This window comes from Monodelphis domestica, chromosome 1 (genome assembly GCF_027887165.1).
Source record: "Monodelphis domestica isolate mMonDom1 chromosome 1, mMonDom1.pri, whole genome shotgun sequence".
NCBI lineage: Eukaryota > Metazoa > Chordata > Mammalia > Didelphimorphia > Didelphidae > Monodelphis > Monodelphis domestica.
This window is the reverse complement of record NC_077227.1, coordinates 659,692,081-659,711,215: the sequence shown is the minus strand read 5'-3', so window position 1 is coordinate 659,711,215 and position 19,135 is coordinate 659,692,081. Positions and strand designations below refer to the sequence as shown.

At 36.0% G+C, this 19,135-nt stretch overlaps 1 protein-coding gene across 1 annotated transcript in view; it reads left to right on the top strand.

The window, feature by feature from the left end:
* Nucleotides 1–19,135, top strand: part of MSH2 (mutS homolog 2) — a 76,683-nt gene that overhangs the window by 33,855 nt on the left and 23,693 nt on the right. The window contains exons 7-8 of the mRNA XM_001382141.5: nt 2,649–2,848; nt 15,600–15,709. Of these exons, the coding sequence (XP_001382178.5) occupies nt 2,649–2,848; nt 15,600–15,709 (310 nt within the window). The remainder of the gene's footprint in view (nt 1–2,648; nt 2,849–15,599; nt 15,710–19,135) is intronic.

Sequence of the window (19,135 nt, the reverse complement as noted above, 5' to 3'; positions counted from 1 at the left end):
CTCTGGAGAAAATGTGGGAGAGGAGATATCAGACTGTGTACCAAACTGAAGGTCTACAGAACCATTGTGCTGATCTCATTCCTGTATGCTTGTGAAGCCATTTATTTTGTCTAGAGTGATTTTAAGTGGAATTTCTCTTTCTAACTCTTGCTGCTGAGTTTTATTAGATATATATAGAAATGCTGATGATTTGTGTGGGTTTATTTTGTAACCTGCAACTTTGATAAAGTTATTAATTATTTCCACGAGCTTTTTGGTTGATTTTCTCAGATTCTCTAGGTATATACTGTAAGGGCAGGGGCAAAAGGCTGAGGGAGGGTCTGGCTCTCTCTGGCCGAGAGTGCTAGGCCCTCACAGGTCTGAAGAGACCTGACTCTCCAGTAGATGTTGTCTGAAGTACAATGATGGTGAAATACTCTTCAGGAGAAATCCTGGAGTTGGACACTTAGAAATCTTTGGTCAGGCTCTTGGCAAATCTCTGGTAAGGCAAAATGCTTCTGTCCACCTTGATCTCCACCAAAATCCCAGAATTCCTTTTGGAGCTCCTCCAGGAACATACCCTTTTCCCCAAAAGCCCTCCAACTATCCTACCTCTTATACCCCAACAATTAGATCTGACTGCTATATCTTCTTTATAAATGGTTTATTAAAGTGAAAGGTAATTTGGATCAGGAAAGAGGGTAATAGGAATTGCTGTCTATTCCCCTTATTTGCTGACAGTCTTCTGCCCTCAGCCCAGTGGAGGACAATCCACAAAATTCCTCTGTAAGCTAGATGGTTATCTATTTATTAACTAACACTAGGCTGATAAATCAGTAAGTCTCTAGGATGTTAGCAGTTCAAGGTTGAGAGATTCACTGCTGGCTCAGAGCAGCCCCCCTCAAGGCGAACCCTCAGGCAGACTGCTATTTCACTGAGTCCACAGTTAGAGATGTTCTGGAATCCAGGAACAGACACAGGAATATCAAAGATCTTCCCAAAAGATCACCTTTGCTCAAGATAAAGCTGGAAAGGTTCAGGAGGAAAAGTTCAGAGCGCCCTCTCCACCAAGAGTTCACAACCGAACCCCCTTCTCTCAGCCCCTCTTAGAGTTCCATTGGCTTTTAGAATCCTCCTCTCATTGAACATTCCATGCCTTTTTTCTGCTTTGCCCTGTTCCTGTACATTTCTTGCATCTTTAGCAAATCTGTCTTCTCACTATGTGGGCTAGGAGTAGTTCATATGAGTAAGAGCTTTAGGCAGTTTAACCTTTCATCTTATTTCAAGATTTGATATGTGTTTTCTATTTTCTTCTTATCAATCTCTTATTTTCATTTGCATAAACAATGCATTTCTTGCTATTTTGAAGTGGTAGGGCGAGGGAGTTGTGTTGAAATAACGAGCACTTTGCCAGTAACGTTACTCAAGGGCGTTATTGATGGCCTTTTCACGTAATTTTTGGAATAGATGACTCTTGAGGTTCCTTTCACTTCTCAGTTCTTTTGATACATATTAGTTAATTTCCTTCTCCTTGATACTTTTACAAAAGCTTCCTTTAGCAATATGAATATATGTTAAAAGATTTTAAAAATGCTTTCCTGGACATATATTACTATTAAATTAACTTTGTGTTTACTTTGTTGTCTCATATTGAATTCATATGATTAAGAAAATAAATTCTTTATTATTCTATAAGATAGAGAAAAGGAGAAAGACAATAGTGGATAGAGAATTGGTCCTGAATCTCCTCCTAACACATGCTGGTTGTGAGACATTGGGCATGTTACTTAAATTTTCATAGTGGTTTAGTCATCCTCTCTAACTCTATAATTTGCAGATGGCCCTGGCATACATTGGTAGTCCACCTAATGTACATTGGTACATTTGTTACCTATGAGTTTTCTTTCTTAGTGAAATAATAGGTCTGGTTCTAAATCCTTTCCCTATCTCTATTCTAGAAAAGTAAAATGACATTGTATATTATTTTTTGTTATTCATTTAATTTGGTGGTTTAGCATAATTTTTATAATTCAGAAAAAATGTTTATTTTCAGTGTCATTTTAGAATGAACTCTCAATGTTTATACTGCATTCTTCTGCCAATGCAAGTATTTGATTTGACTTGACATCATCTTTACCTTATAAGCATTTTTCGGGAGTACATTTTGGTTGATTTTATCTTCATTAAGATTTATATTGAATAGTAGATGGCAATTTTGTTTTGAATGTTTTCAACTTGTTATCAAATAGCATATAGATTTAGTCATCCTTTGATAGAGCTCTATTAAATGATTTATTCATACAAATATTACATATATGTAAACTCTTAACCTTCTGTCTTAGTATCCCTTTTTTTAAGTTAGTATTCTAAGACAGAAGAGTGGCAAGGGCTAGGCAAATGGGATTGTGACACAGCTAGGACGTGTCTGAGGCCAGATGAACCCAGGTTCTCTTGACTCCAGCCTTGGCACTTTATCCACTGTGCCACCCAGATATCTAGATGTCCCTATTTATATATGTTTTCAAGATTTCTGCTGGCAGCTCCACTGTGAATGCCCACTTCTAGACACTTTGGAGTTTGTTATCCAGTTGAAACTTTGTTTTCTTAGTTTTGCCTTATTTATGGTGTTTGATTAACATTTAATAAGTGTTTTGTTTTGTTTTTTTCAGGTTAAACCTAGTTGAGGCATTTGTAGTAGATGCAGAGCTGAGGCAGAGTTTGCAAGAAGACTTACTTCGTCGTTTCCCAGATCTTCACCGATTTGCAAAAAAATTTCAAAGACATGCAGCTAACCTACAGGATTGTTACCGAATGTATCAAGCCATAAACCAGCTCCCTAATGTTATACAAGCACTTGAAAAACATGAAGGTAACAAAATGGTTTTGATTTTTATTCCTCCATTGAAATCCCCCTCTTTGATTGCTGTGAAAATGTACTGCCATCTGTAAAGAAAGGATACTAAACCATCTCTTAAGTAGTATTTAAAAATTTTTTTTCTATTAAGGGGTTTATACTGACCCCAGTGGAACTGGGTTGGAGTTAGAAGGTTCAGGTTCTCTGGGCTTTATAACTATCCCCTCCTGGCCATGCAAACAATCAAGTCCCTTAGCTTCGGTGCCTTAGTTTGCTCACGTTAACATGATGTGGTAGATTAGTTGATCTCTAGGGATGTCTTCCAGCTCAGTGGTTCATGTTAGCCCACGGTCTGGGAGCCAGTGTAGTTCAGGGGAAGGAAAGAAGCTAGATTCAAAGTCATGGGACCGGGGTTAAAACCCTGACTCTGCCACTTCTTTTCCCGTGTAGCCTTAGGGATATCATTTAACCTTCTTGGAGCTCAGTGTCCTCTGAGGTCTTCCATTTCTACTCCTAGGATCCTGTGATCCTTGTGGCATGTAATACTTACGGCCAGCTAAGTGTTGTCAGGGCATATCCAGCTAGATGGCTTTGACAAGGTATGAGGGAGCAGAAAAGTATTGGAATCAAGTTGAAGGATGCTTTTTTCTTGTTCAAGGCTACCTGAATACAGAATATGCCTATAGGTTTGACATACTACTTTGCACTTTAATAAATGAATTAGAAAATTTCCTATCTCTATACAATATCTATGATTACTTTAGACACTGAAGGCAAAATGCCGTCTCTGGCTGTGGAATTGAATTTGTATTTATGTTCAATTAATGAGAACTTGAGGCTTAAGAATAGTATAGTATTGTTTTGTTTTGTTTTGTTTGCCTTAGAAGGCCTTAAAGCATTAAGAATGAATAATGAAGAGGAATAGCTAGGTGCCTCCATGGATAGAGAGCCAGACCTAGAGATAAGAGGTCCTGGGTTAAAATCTGGCATCAGATACTTTGTAGCTTTGTGATCCTGGGCAAGTCACTTAACCCCAATTACCTGGCCCTTCCCCTTCTTCTGCCTTGGAACTAATATTTTGTATTGATCCTAAGATAGAAGGTATGATTTTTTTTTTAATAGAATGGCGAAGAACTAAATGCACTAAAATTTTAAGGGGAAATTATGACATTAAAACTGTAAACATCTTCCTATAAAATTGACATTTTCTTTTATCTTATGGAATTTTTGGCCTATAATCAGTCTCTTAGACAAAACCAAATATATGTTATGAAAGAAAGTGAAGTTACTGTAGGAACAGCAGGGGGCAGCAACAGTGTACAAAGTAGGTAAAAATGGGGGGTGGTTTTTTTTTTTCCCTAACTGAATCTACTCTCATATATTAGAACTAGGCCATTAGAATGAAAGAGACTAAAGTCATTCTCTTTACTGAACCTTTTACTTAGGAAATTGATAATATCTGGAATTTAGGATTATTTCTATTTAACTTTTAGGGCCAAATCTTGCCTAATATTGCTGTGTAGAAAATCTACCAAGTATTTATATTGTTTTGCTGTAGTAGAATGTGACCTATATGTTTAAAGTTTGTGATAGGAGATGCTGAATTCTAGCAGGTCCTATTAAACTTTTAAAGCTTTTGAACATTAGCCAAGAAATCGGTTTTTATTTGTCAAGAGAACCTGTCTGGGAAATTCCTAGAGACTTTCCAATGGGATAGGTGAAGGGTAACCATTTCATTTGGCTGTAACCGTTCTCAGAAAACATAGAAGAGTAGTAATTAATGCCTTTCAACTGATTCATTATTGAACTATTTGACTCTTTGTATTGTTATTGTTAAAATGTTTAAAGCAGGAATACTGATATTTGTCTAAACTGTGAACCTAAAACACAGGAGATTGAGAAAGGAGAAAAAGCTTAGGGAGGAACATGGTTTCTTTAGTTTTTATAAATCAATGTGGACATGAGAGGATAAAAATGGCAACTAGTCAAGCCACAGACAGCGATTGGGGTTTAGTGTGTTTCTATCTCAGAGTACCTGAAAAGTTGGAATTTTTTCAGTATATACTCGCTATAACTTTGTCCATGAGAATTAATTCTACCCTCTTCCTGCCAAAACAACACAATTATTACCCATAAGGCTTCCATCTGGAATTTTAAAAAAATTTATTCTTTTTCCTATCTCCCCATGATTATTTCTATCTTGATATTAATCCACTTAGCTTTAATAGGATCAGACAGAGATTTGTCTCCTTTTTGTTTCTCATTGCTTGGAACATAGATACTTAATAAATGCTTATTGATTGATTGCAAGAGAAATAACTTTAAAGATCTATACCTAATTAGTGGTAGGGCTCATCATCTCCCTACATAAAGAATAGCACGTTATTTATGTAAAGCCAAACCATGTTGATAAGAATTCATAACTTCTAAGCAATCCAGCATTATAGTTATGAAACATTTTTCTTTAAAGTAGAACCTCCAGTATCAATATAAATATAGGTTTTACTTTTACAAGTTCAATCAAATAAATACACTTGGCTCCTTATTAACAGTAGTAGAAAGTTAGAAATTGATGGAGTACTTAAAGGTTTTCAAAGAGTTTACATTATACACGGAGTATTGAACAAAACCTATGGTAGGTTAACAATGAGCTTTTGTTTACATCCAAACAATACTTAAAATGCATAGTTCAAAAGCAACTCACAGAACATTACTAAAAACAATCTCATAAAGCATTTAGTGTTATAGGGTCTATTCTAAATTTAGAGATATGAAACCTTGTAAGGACTGTAAACCTTAAAGCAAGCTGTTTGACAAACAGGCTGATTATCTATTGTTGAGACCAAGAAGTTAAAGGTAATAATAAAGTTAGTCCAGCATAAATACACTGGGAGGAAAACTATTGAGATGAAAGCCATTTGATAATTTTAAACAAAAACCCATTTTAGGTAAATTTAAACACTTAAAACCATTTTCATTTTCCCTTGAAACCTCTTATGACATAAAGATAGATAAGGATGGAACACCCCCTCTTTAGGCTATACTGCTAAAGCCCATTTTACCTTTTTAGATCCCTATTTCAGTCCCTAAGTATCAGTGTGGAATAATTACAAGCACTCCTTTCTCCTCCCTGTGTGCAAGGAACGGGTTAACAACTGCCGGGCTCCGCTTGGTTTAGAGTTTATTACTTAGAAACCTTATCCCATCTGCCTTTAATCTGTGAGCTAACTTTAAAAGTTTGAATGTATCAAACTCCCTTCAAAATAATTTACTCTCAGTAGATTTCAGTTTGAACTCCACACTTCCAAATAACTCTGATCAAGTCCTTTAGCAATGTTTCAGTGCAATCAAACTAGCAAAGCATTTACCTGCACTTCTCTCAAACCTGTCTAAAGCTCAAAACATTGCTACATTCCTAATTAAAGTCCATCAAAATTATTCCAATTTATACTTTGTTGTGTCTATTCCACACTAGAATTCATAGTATCAATTAGTAACTCTATTCAGTACTCTTATTACTTCTGGCTCCTCTTTGCCATTACTGTAAGTAGAGGAAAGGTACTATACTGAAGTGTATGTAATCCCCAAGAGAAACCCTAAAATCAAGAAGGGCTTGTCGAGGTAGTCTCGTTGAGGACATAAAATTTGCATATCATATATCCCTAACCTATTTAGTTGTAAAACTTAATTCTCTCTATAGTACAAATGCACACATAATTTGTATTTACTTCATTTCTTTCCAGGAATTTGTATCTGAATACATGCCCATCTCCGGATCACAAATTCTTTTCTATACATTGTGCAAATTTCCTTCTTTTTTTTCCCCCAAAAACAATACACATAACCTTAGTCAAAGACAGCACCGTTTTAGAAATTCTCTCTTTTGCAAAATACCAAAATTCTTAAAACTTTATTAATTCCCCTGCACAGATTAACCACTGCAAAAAACTTCTCACGTCATATGAATTCTTGCTGCTAGTTCTGACAGCACATACATTAAACAAATCTGATTTGAAGGATTCCCAATTTCAAATTCTAGAATAAGTTCTTCTCAACAACATAACAGCTTTTTCAGAATGACTTTTATATCCATAAAGTACATCTATAAAGTAGCCAGTACAATTTCTGTCCATATAGAATAAACATTTCTCTCCGTGTCAGACTGGCTATCAATCACATTTAGACAATTCTCAAATTCACTGAAATCATTATGAATTGCAAGGTTTAACCAAAAAAAAAACCTCTAACCATGAGTTTTTGTGCTCAATAAGCATTTGATCGGGGTCCTTCTCCCATGTCCCTCCCTGGGGCCACCCATTCCTGAAGGTTGGCCATTCTGAATTGCAAAGGGTTTGTACTTTCCTTTTTAAACTGAGACTCCCAGATTCTGCGCTGGAGTTTTAAAGTCGGGGTAGTGGCTCAGGACAAGGTCTAAGGGGGGTAGTTTGATTCTGACCCATCTTCATACCCTTGCTTGTGAGAATGGCGGACAACCCAAAGATAATCACACAGATAACAGACAGACAAAAAATCCTTTTAGTTGATCCAAACAATGTTTGGAGCGGGGAGGGAGCTTGCTCAAGGCTCCTCCCCACCTTTCCTGGTGCCTTGCCAAAAAGGCCCAGTGCCCTTGTGCTTGCAGGGCCTTGGGTGCGTCCACCCTGAGACCCCTACCTGGGGACTAGACTACCCCGCTGGGGACTTGAATCCTGGCCTCTCCGGAGGCAGGGGAGGACTCCAACCTCCCCAAGTTCCGCCTCTTGGCTTCTCAGCTCTTGTGAACCCCTTTCCCTTCCTCTAGCCCAGTCGCTTCCCGGTTTTCTCGACCTGCTCCCTCTCGGGAGGCAGAAAATGCGATACCAATCGGTCCTCAGAAACGGGTGAGGAGGTTGGCTGTCACCTCTACCTGGTCAGGCAGAGTGACCTGGTGGCTTAACATAGGACGGCCCCCTACAACCCGGGAGACACGGTAAATATTCATCCACTAAGTCATATGCCAATCCGGTGCCCACATCCCCCCTTACACAATTACTCCCACACTCACTCTCACAGTCACTCGTCAAATCAATCAACCTACCTTCAGGGTTTCAGCACAAGAGCTGGGAGAGCCTTCCCTTTGTCCTGGTGTGTCCTAGAGGGGTCCTACTACCATCCTGGCGAGCCCCCATATGTTAGGATCTGAGTGGAAGTACCCCACAAAGGAACACGCAAAGACAATGCAACAGGCAGCAGGGAGAGGTTTATTACTAGTGCTAGGACAGTTCCCCAAAAGAACCGTGCCCTGGTAGGATCGGGAGTGCACATATATAGAGCAGCTGAAAAGCACAGGCCTTGCTCTTGTGGCCTTGTCTGTTTCAACAGTTGTGGCCTTGGGGAGGACGTCTTAGGTTTTCCCGGTTATCTGTCTCGACTGTGGCCTTGCAGTTTTCTCAGGATCTGTTCATTTGGACACAGTGCAAACCCCACGCCCTTCAATATCTTCATTTCATAGGTGAAGAAAGAACCTGAGACTCAGAAATCAGATGATTAGCCAATGTGTTTCATTACTAGAAATTATCATAACTGGGATTAAAAACTCAGTTTTCTCCTTATTCCAGGTCTGGTACTATTTACATGCTACTTTTTAATTAGTAATTCCTACATGAATAAAAACTTTTAAGATTCATAGTGAATGTTTGGTGAATTGGTGGACTCTTGGATCTCTTTATTCTTATTGGTAGCAGCTAAGAAAGGACATAATAGTGTTGTGTCTTTTTTAAAGGTTTCTCTCATAGATGGACTTGGCCTTGGACCTTACTCTAGAACTTTTTAATACATTTGTTCACTTGGATGTCGGGAAGAAGCCACTGATCATGACTTTTTCATCATCTAAAGGGAGGCAGAAGTGTCCCTCTCAGGGCCCAGAGGGCCAAGAAGCCTCAGCTATTGAAAAATATTTTTTATATTAATAGAGATATTATATTACTTGTATATGCTGTAGGACTATTTCAGACATTCAGATGTGTTAAAATGCCCTGAACGGCAACTGTTCTAACAATAAGCATTAAAGACTTCATTTCAGGCAGTATATACTTAAGAAATCTGTAGCTGAGCATATGTATCTATTTATTCCTTTCCATGGGGAACTTAAGGTGATCTGTATTTAATGAAAGAGTAGAAGTAGTCACAATAGACTTCTGATCTGTGTTCTCAAATTTTGTATATTGACCCTATATATCCCAAACCATATTGCGAAAGCTATAAAATGAGTTGGCATATTTTGAAGATTATGTATTGAAAAGTTGAACAGAGTAAACATGAGATGGTTAGGATGAAAAAATAGAAAATGTTTAAGTGGATGTATTAGTAGGTGTGGGAGCTGATAGAGAAATGAACCCAGGATATCGTGCTATTATCATTAACATAGGCCATACTTTGGAGATCTCTGTTGTCCTCTAATTTTTATGTTCATTAATGGCAAAGGTATTTTAAAAATTAATTCATTATAATACCATAGAATTCTAGCCATAACTCAAAGTAATAGGGCAACAAAATATGACTAATATCCAAAGACCCTTGTAAAAATTAAGGCACTTAAGGTGGTGTAGTGGGTAGAGCCCTGGACCTGAAGTCAGGAAGACCCGAGTTCAAATGTGACTTCAGACACTTACTAGCAGCTATATGACCCTGAACACATTACTTAACTTTATTTACCTCAGTTTCATGATCTATAAAATATATTGGAGATGGAAATGGGAAACCACTCCAGTATGTCTGCTAAGAAAACCCCAAATAGAGTCATAAAGAGTTGGGGAAGACTGAAACAACTGAATGAACAACTTTATTAAAATTGAGTTAATAGAGGCAGATGTGAGAATAAGAGATAAATGTTCTTAAATAGCTTGTCCAGGGATCATAAGTTTTCATTTTTAATAATGCTTGTTATTTAATCTTATTTGATGTTTTTAATACTTTAACTTCTTGAGAGACTTTTGTAAAATTTCATTAGCAATAACACTTAGAATATCTCTTGATTTCTGATTGATGTGAATGTAAACACAGAGAAGAAAGATTAAATAATTTTCTGAATTATTTGTTAACGTGTTAGCTAAACTTAGTCTGAAGATGAGCTGGATGTGTTCCAGTAGTAAAGTTTATATTTCAGTATTGGTAAGACTATGGTCTCTTATTTGGGCTTGATGTTTGATAATATGTGTCATGATAGATGGAAATAAGACTCAGGTAGTGATTAAATTATGGTTTAGACTATTAAATTGTAAATTCTTGTGTTTATTAACTATTTGTTTGCAGCTGTTTTGTGTAGGCTCACAGCTGCAGACTTTAGAATGGTGCCGTGAGGAGCTATAAAGGAGTCCTCAGCTACTGACAATAAATTGGAAATTCTTTATGAATTTGTTCACTTATTTGATTACGTGAGAGGTTGGGATTCTTAATGTTTTTCTACATAGTATTATTGTGGAAAAACTACTTTGCTGTTGGATGTTTGTAACCCCTAAATTTGCAGTCAAATGACTATCCTGTGTAAATCCTAGATTTTCATCTGATTTGACTCATGTAATTTTAGTTACTCTGGATTTTAGTTTTTTTCTTTAAACATTAGCACAGTCTTCTCAGCCTTTCAAATGCCGTGACCCCGCAATACAGTTCCTCATGTTGCAGTGACCCCAAACCAAAAAATTATTTTGGTGACTACTTCAAAACTGTAATTTTGCTACAGTTATGATTCGGAATGTAAATACCTGATATGCATTATGTATTCTCATTGCTACAAATGGAGAGGTTGAGAACCGCTGCATTAGCAGATTAGATGATTTCTTTTTTCCTCAATTGTTTAAGATGCTAGGAAGAGTTATGCAAAATTTGAAACAAATATCCTGCCAACTGTAAAGATTAAAATTTAGGGGAGACGGGGAGACTGAGGCATCTGAGGCAGGTAGAAATTAGTTTCTCTCTGTAAGGAGTATTATATTTTTTAGAGGTTTATTGAAGATTAAGGATTAAAGATTCTCGATCTCGGCCCAGGTGAGATTACAAGGCATTCTGGGGAAGTGGAGCAAAGGCTTGTGGGGATTGTAGTCCTGTATTCGAGTCTATTTTTTACACCTCTTACCACCTAATATGTTGGCATAATAACTACTCTGTAAAATATATTTAATTTGTAGGATCAAGAATTTCTCTCTACTTATTACAACATAATTAATACAATCAGTATTTCTCTCATTTTAAAAGCTTATCCCTTTAATGACCCACTACTTCATAGTTTAATCACTGTTAAGTATTTCTATGCTGAGGTTACTTTGTATCTCTCTTACTTTCCTCTCAGTTGCCTAGACCAGCTTTGGTGAAGGTTTTCAAGACCCTGGTTCCAAACTACAACTCCAAGCTTCCTGTGAACCCTAGCATTACCCCAGATAGTGGAGGGAGGAAGTGCTTGCAGTGGGCAGCTGGACAGAGGGGCAGGGCCTATGAAAAATTACCTTGGGTGCTGTGGAGAGGGGGAATGGAGGAGCCCCCTCTATGCTGCCCCTGCACCAATGCTGTGGCTTTGCCAACACGGGCCTAGACACATAGGCAGTCAGTAACTGAATTTAATAATAATATTAGTAGCCTGGGCTCCCCATTTGGGCTTAATAGATTTTTGACTTGCCCCAGATCACATAGCTAGGAAATGTCTGAAGTCAGAACTCAGGTCCTCTTGACTTCAGGTCTGACTCTTTATCCACTGAGCCACTTTAATGTCCCTTGACCATAAATTTTGAGCTAAGATTCATTAGCACACCTGTGTGTGGATGAAAGACATTAAAAAATCAGTATCTGTTCAAAGTTTTATACTCAGCTTCAAGTATGTTCAAGTATGATTTAGCTTTTCATGGGAAAAGTTTCGCCTAGTTTGGCTTTGTTTACTTAAGCCTTTTTCCCTCCCAAATTAACAACCAGTTCCAAAGACTAAATTTTATAGCTGAATCATTTAGTAGTTTTTATTTTAATTTTATTTTAGCAGTTTTATTTTAATTATAGCTAACATTTTTATAGTGCTTTAAGATTTTCAAGACAAATATCTTCTTTTCTCTTCTGCAGCAATCCTGGGGGGGGGGGGGTAGATGCCATTATTATTCTAAAGGAGAAAACTGGGATAGACCAGTGAAGTGACTTACCCAAGGTCATACAGCCAGTTTAAGCGCCTGAGGGTGGATTTGTACTCAGTATCCTTGACTTCAGGTCCAATACACTATTTGCTGGGTTATCTAGCTGCCTTTTTTAAATTATGAAATAGAAAACAAGATGAAATTTAGAATTGGATTACTTGCCCTTTCTTTTATTATGTCCTACTTCACAATCATTAAATCATTTAATGGCCCGCATTATCTTAGATCTGCAGTTTTGCTTAATCTATTCAAGACTCAGTAGGATCCTCTTTGGAATATTGGCCTTTTGGGGGAAAATTGGCTTTGACCTGTATAGCTATTCCATTTCTTGCCCTTAGCACTTTTCCCCTGCTTGTACTACCCTTGTATTGCATCTGTTTGTGAGACTGGTGATTGGTTAAACCTTGTAAGTGGCATTGTTATTTGGTAGTAAGAGCAGATAAAGTATTTCTAAGGCCCTTCCAGCTCTACATCTTTGTTCTCTTTCTTCTGTTTTATCATATTGTGATATTGTGGAGGAGCCTGGGGTTTTAAAGGTAAAACCATTGTTTTTGTATTTGTCACTGTCAATCAGAGACTGTCATTGTCAGCTGAAATCAATGGAAGAAAGGCTTATCACCAGAATGTTGGACATAGCAATTATTTTGAAGACAGCAATTATAGAAACAGTCTACCTGCATAGAAAGCTGTTATTTTATGTATCATGAGAGCTCTCAAATAATTTTTATTAGTAATCAGCAAATTAGTGGGCATTTTCCCTTGTGTTGACATTTATATACTTACCACTTTAACTACTAGCTCCTGCCTTATTTTACATTATCTTATTAGTATAAAATATTTTAAATTCTATTGTCCTGTATATGGCTATCTTATTTAGCTATTTTTAAAGCAGCATGTGTGGCAGTTTGCAAATGGGCATATTATAATATATACTAATCCATATTTTTGTGCAGCTCAGTGGCACTGGTAGAGTGCTGGGTCTAGCGTCAAGAAGACTCATTTTTGTGAGTTCAAATCTGGCCTTAGACATTTACTAGTAGCTGTATGACCCTAGGCAAGTCACTTAACCCTGATCGCATTAGCCAAAGAAAATCTTGATCTTTCCAGCTAACGTTGTAATTGGCCCATTTGGACTTAAGCTATTATTTGGCAAGGACACTATAGAAGAGTCTGTGTACTTTGCAAAATATTTTTGTCTCTGAAAAGTTGAATGTAAAGCAGAGAACAACTGTTAGGGGAAGGAATTTCTATTTCATGAGAACTTAATGGGAAAACTAGAAAGCAGTTGGGCAAAAATATTTATAGAAACCATAATCTTAACCCATATATCCCATAGACTCCAAATGGATACTCAATTTAAATATAAATGGTCACATTTCTCTCTCACTCTCTCATACACACACATATGTTTTCACAAATGGGGAATTCTTAACCTGACAAAAGTTAGAGATGAGAAAAACAAGAATAAATAATATTGATTACATGAAATCAAAAAGGTTTTGGATTAATAAAAACAGTGTAGCTAGGATAATTGTTTAGAATTGGGGGATAGCAGGGAGAGATGTGTCCAAGCTAGCTAGCTTGCTGACATTCATATAGTGCTTACTATATTCTAATAATTGTGCTAAGTGCTTTACAATTAGCTCATTTGATCTTCAGAATAACCCTGGGGATTAGGTACTATTATTATCCCCATCTTACAGATGAGGAAAATGAAGGAAACAGGTTAAATTTACTTGTACTGGTACAACTAGGATAGATTTCATTCAACTCAGGTCATCCTTATTTTTGCAACACTATTTTTCTGTTTTCTTCTAATTAGCTTAACATTTATATAATGCTTATTAGGTAGCAGACAAAATCATTTTGAATGTAATTTTCTGTTTAAAAGTTTCCCTTAATTTATTTTGTAAGGTGATTGCCACCACCCCTCCCCCCCAAATGAAACAAAGAACCATTATTTTTTCAGATCCAAACAGGATGCTAATGAGCATGTTCTTCAGAGATGATAGACATAGCAGTCCCTCAAAAGGGGTATCTACAGGTAGTCCTAACTGTTAGATACATTTATATTTCTTAGAACACTTGACATAATTCATGACTATTCACTAACTATATATGTGTACTTTTCTTTGAGGCTTTTGTAAATAAGTAGGTTATATATGATAAGTATCTTATTTTATTTGATTTATATTTCCTTTCAATTTTTAATATCCTCTGTCCCTAGAAAAGTGTAAAATTATTGTATATGTAGTTTATAACCTATATCATACATTTCACATTTGTTTCTGTATATTGTGAGCTTTTCTTGAACTTTTCTTGAGAACTGTAGAATCATTAGAATTGGAAAGGACCATAAGGGAAGTCATTGAGTCTAAAGCCTCATTTTACAGATGAAGAACAGAAGAAACTAAATAAATTATTCAAGTATATGTAGCTGTGCCTATTTGTGTGTTTTGTCTTGTAGGAAATATCATGTTTGGCTAAAACATGATCCACGTTGAGGAACTTATATTCTATAGTTGGGGAATATGATGCAAAAAGGATAAGCAAAGTATGTGAAATCTGAAAGAATTAAAGACCATTCCCAACTGCGAAATGGGGAATGCTTCCTGGGGAAGCGGCATTTGGATTGGGCTTTAGTGTACGAATAGGATTCATTAGGTGGAGAAGGAATGGAGAAGACATTTTAAGCAATAGAAATTACATAAGTAAAGTCACAGAAGTATGTGGGAAAATTGAGGATAAGGAGTTCGATAAATCTGGAAAAGTATATGAAGGGAAGTGGTAAGAGATGAGTTGTAAGCATTTTTAAGTGCTTACTTTGTGATAGTCATTGTTGAGGTAATGTGGTTTCAGACTGTGGAGGCATTTGATGCCATGATCAGGAAATTTCACTTGTTTTTATGGCAAGAGGAAACCATTTATTTTTAGATTTTTGAAAAGTGAAGTGACACCACCAGAGTTCTGCATAAAAAAGTTTTTTCCATCTTGGAGACAGGAATATTAAATTGAAATTAAAATTAAATTGCAAGCTGTTATAAGAGTCGATGAGGACCTGTACTGAGATATAGCAATGAAGTTAAAGAGAAGCGATCCAGATGTGGGAGATGCCCTTGAGATGGAAGCAGTAGGACTTTGGAATTTTTGAATGTAGGAAGTAAGGGAAAGAGGAGAGTTGAAGAGCCTCTCCATTCTAGAGTTGTTCTTGTTATATATATATATGTGGTTAATATTATTTTAACTTGTCCGAAACCTTAATATGCCACGACTCACTGTAGAGTTGAATTTCATATGAATGAGGCAGGTAGAGTCCTGGATAAGAGTTTGGGTTCTATTACTTATTTCTTAGGGGTGGCCAAGTTACTTAGTAACTTCTTTGAGCCTCAATATCATCATTGATAAAATAGGAAACAAATATTTATACTATCTCCTTCACAGTATTATTAAAGACATGTTTGGTAAACTATTAAATACTATATAGTTGTGTGTTATTATTACCAATTGCCATGTGATTCTTATTATATTAAATTGAGTTTTTTTTATGGTCTGCTGTACTTTGCTGTTTTTTGTTTTTTGTTTTTTTCTCTAAAGAAACAATTTTTCTCTTTCACTTACAGGAAAACACCAGATGTTGTTATTGGCAATCTTCGTAACTCCTCTGACTGATCTTCATTCTGATTTCTCCAAATTTCAGGAAATGATAGAAACAACCTTAGATATGAATCAGGTATGTTTTAGTTTTACAAATAAAAATAGAATATTTAAACAGTTCTATTTTTCCAGTAACCAATTTTGTAATTTCTGAGTGTCAGTTATAAGACCACTGTCACCTAGACCATTTAAGATAATTAAATCATCCTTGGGAAAAATTATTTTAATGGCAGGCTAATTTTAATAGGTAATAGCTATACAGAAACTGGAAAAATAAATAGAAGTTGGTAATCACTGATGTAACATTTCATTATCAGAAATCACAAATGTGTGATAGACAGTTTTTTCTAATTAGAAAAGGAGAAATAATATTAGAAAGTCAGTGTATAAAAAGTTGAACAAAGGAATGGTGGAGATAAACATGAAGGAAGAATATTTAGGAGAGGATGAACTCATTTGTTTCTTTTCAGCGAAAACTTTGTATTTTGTTAGGCAACGTGTAAGGCATAGATGTCCTTAAATACTGTTGAAAACAGAAGTGGGAAAGTCAAACTGATTTTGGAAATGTTTCAACCAGTATTAAAATTTGTGTTGGATTTCAAGAATGTTTGAAGTAGGATTCTATTTCAGTGATCATCTTCTTACCCTGAATCTATGAAATGTTCCAACAGCAATTATTATGTAAAACTGTAGCTATTAATAAGATATTTAGTATTTGAAAAGAATATTCCCATAAGTTATGTATGCTCTCCGCATGCATTAACTTAAAGTATAAGCACATTTTATTGAATATTAATTTAACATTTTGTTCCATAGTTTTAAAATATGTTCACATGGGATACTTCAGGGTATAAATATACAATTTTTAAATCACTATGGAGTCTGACATTTAAAAAAACTGTTCTTTTATATAATTATCTCTTTGAAATGAGCCTGCAGGGCATTCATGCTCTTGTTTTCAGATATGACAACATTTTGATCTGCTAATTGATTTTTCCATTTCAGTTTCCTTTAATTGAGTAGGAGGATTTGAATTAACTGTTTTTTTCTCTTTTATAAAAATATTAGTTTTTTATTTTATATATATTTTTAAGGCAGGATTATTCAGTATAGTTTGAAGTACATAAAGGACATTGCTCTTCTCATAGTATGTATTTTTACTCATATTCTCTGAGGTTTATCAGTAATGTATAAATTTGTATTTTCTTAGAGCTTTCATGAAGTCTAATAGTTACAGTGACCCAAGGTAGATTAATCTCTTTTTTTTCTGATGCAGCTTAACAAAATTTCTTATGTTCATAGTTTCATGAGGAACTATAGGTAACATTGCTCCATAAAATGAGCAACTTACTTCCTTTTTACAGGTAAGATAAGACCCAATAATCACATTCTATAAACATTTGAAGTCATGTTATTTGCATTAAAGAACTTCAGAGAGATTATGATTGGTGTTGGAGACAAAGGTAGAATCCAGGTTTTCTTAAAACTCTGAGCATGCTATAAGATGGTATCTTCTTTCCACCTCCAGTTCTATATTAAGAATTGCTATCAGATCCTTAGTGGGTATCATTTCCCTCAGAAGATGGTGTTATATAGTTCAGTATACCTTTAGAAGAATCTATCATTTGTATCTACGGCAACAGTTAAAATATAGCTCCTATTAAGGATTCATCTATACCCTTTCCTGTTCATGGAATCCCCATGATTGTCCTCTAAAAAAGGCAATTTCTCCTTAGACATGCAGGCACCAGTGGCACTAATTGGGTTTCCCAACTATCCAAGTCATGTTTGGATCCCTTTTGAGGTGTTTTTACTTTAGGTTCTACTCTTTCACTTTTATTTCATTTTTTAAAGTTTCACAGCCTGGTCCCTTCCTACATTGCCCATTTTCTTTTACCTTTATCCACTTCATATACTTTTTGACCCAGCCATTCTAGCCTGCCCTATTCCTTTGATGAAATACTCCCATCTCCGATTTTCATGCCTTTTCGCTTGCTGTTCCCCATGTCTAGAAATGCTCTCCTACATTACCTCCATCTCGCAAATCCCTGATTTCCTTAAATGATACCTAATGAGGGAGGGCTTTTCTTGTTTCTCCAAATGCATTATAATGCCAGTGCCCCCTCCATAAGGTTACCATCCATCTATTTTGTATGTACATATTTACTTATGTTTTCTCCCCTATTAGAATGTGAGCTCTCTCAAAGACAGGGACTGTTTGTTTCTGCCTTTCTTCATAACCCCGCTGTTAGCACTTTGCCTGCCACAAAGTAAGAACTTCATAAGTACTTATTGATTGATAAATAAAATAACTAACATTTATAGACATTTTGCTGAGTACTTTACATTTATTATATCATTTGATCCAACAACTTTGGGACATAGGTACTGTTATGATCCTCATGTTTCAGATGAGGAAACTAAAGCAAAAGTTTAAGTGACTTTCCCATGGTAACACAGCTAGTAAGTATTTGAGCCTGGATTTGAACTCAGATTTTCCTGACTCTGGGACCCATGAATTGGAGAGGAACATAGAGTTGTCTTAGTAAGATAGAGAGTGGCTCTGAGGGTGTAGGTGAGAGTCTTATTGGGCGTGTGTTAATGGGGAATAAGGGACGAATGGAGAGCTGGGGATAACCACAGAGAAAGGGCAGTTCTGGCCTGGTTTACATATAATTTCCTTTCTTTTATTTGAGAAAGGTGGCTGCTTCCTTCTCTGCTCTGAATAAATAGGGAATTAAAAGTCTTCCTTCTAGACCTTGTTGAGAAATTTTCAAATGGATGGTAATGGGAACATTGGGTACAAAAGTACTAAATTAAGACTCATCTCAATTTCTGAGGAAAAGCAGATTTCGGTTGGCCAGAGCAAGTCAACAGAAATGTTTGGTATAGGAATAGAGACTTTGGAATGAGAAAAAATGGATCACCAAAACAATCCATTGAGTTTAGAACTATGAGAATATATGCAATAACTTTTTGGCAATTATTTCCATGTAATGTGGGGCAGAGTTAAGGATTTGAAGAGATTTCCACAAACTAGAATGTAGAAATAAATCTAACCAGATAACTTTTAAAAAATTAATTAACCTTTTTAATTTTTTTAATTTTTAATTATTTATTTTGTTTAATTTTCTAAAAATATATCCCCATGTTTACAGGATTCATTTTCTTGCCCTCCCCTCTTCCCTCCCTCCCTTCAAGAGCCAATAAGCGAAATTCCCCTGGGTTGTACAAATGTGATCACTTGATACCTATTTCCACATTATTCATTTTTACCATAGAGCCAAAACCCCAAATTATATATCCATATAAACAAGTGATGATATAATTTTTTCTTCTGCATTTTTGCTCCATAGTTCTTTCAGTGTGGATAGCATTCTTTCTCATAAGTCCTTCAGGAGTGTCCTGAATCATTGCATTGCTAGTAGTAGTAAAGTCCATTACATTGGATAGTTCTACCTTTCAATTTCAGTGTACAATGTTCTCTTGGTTCTGCTCATTT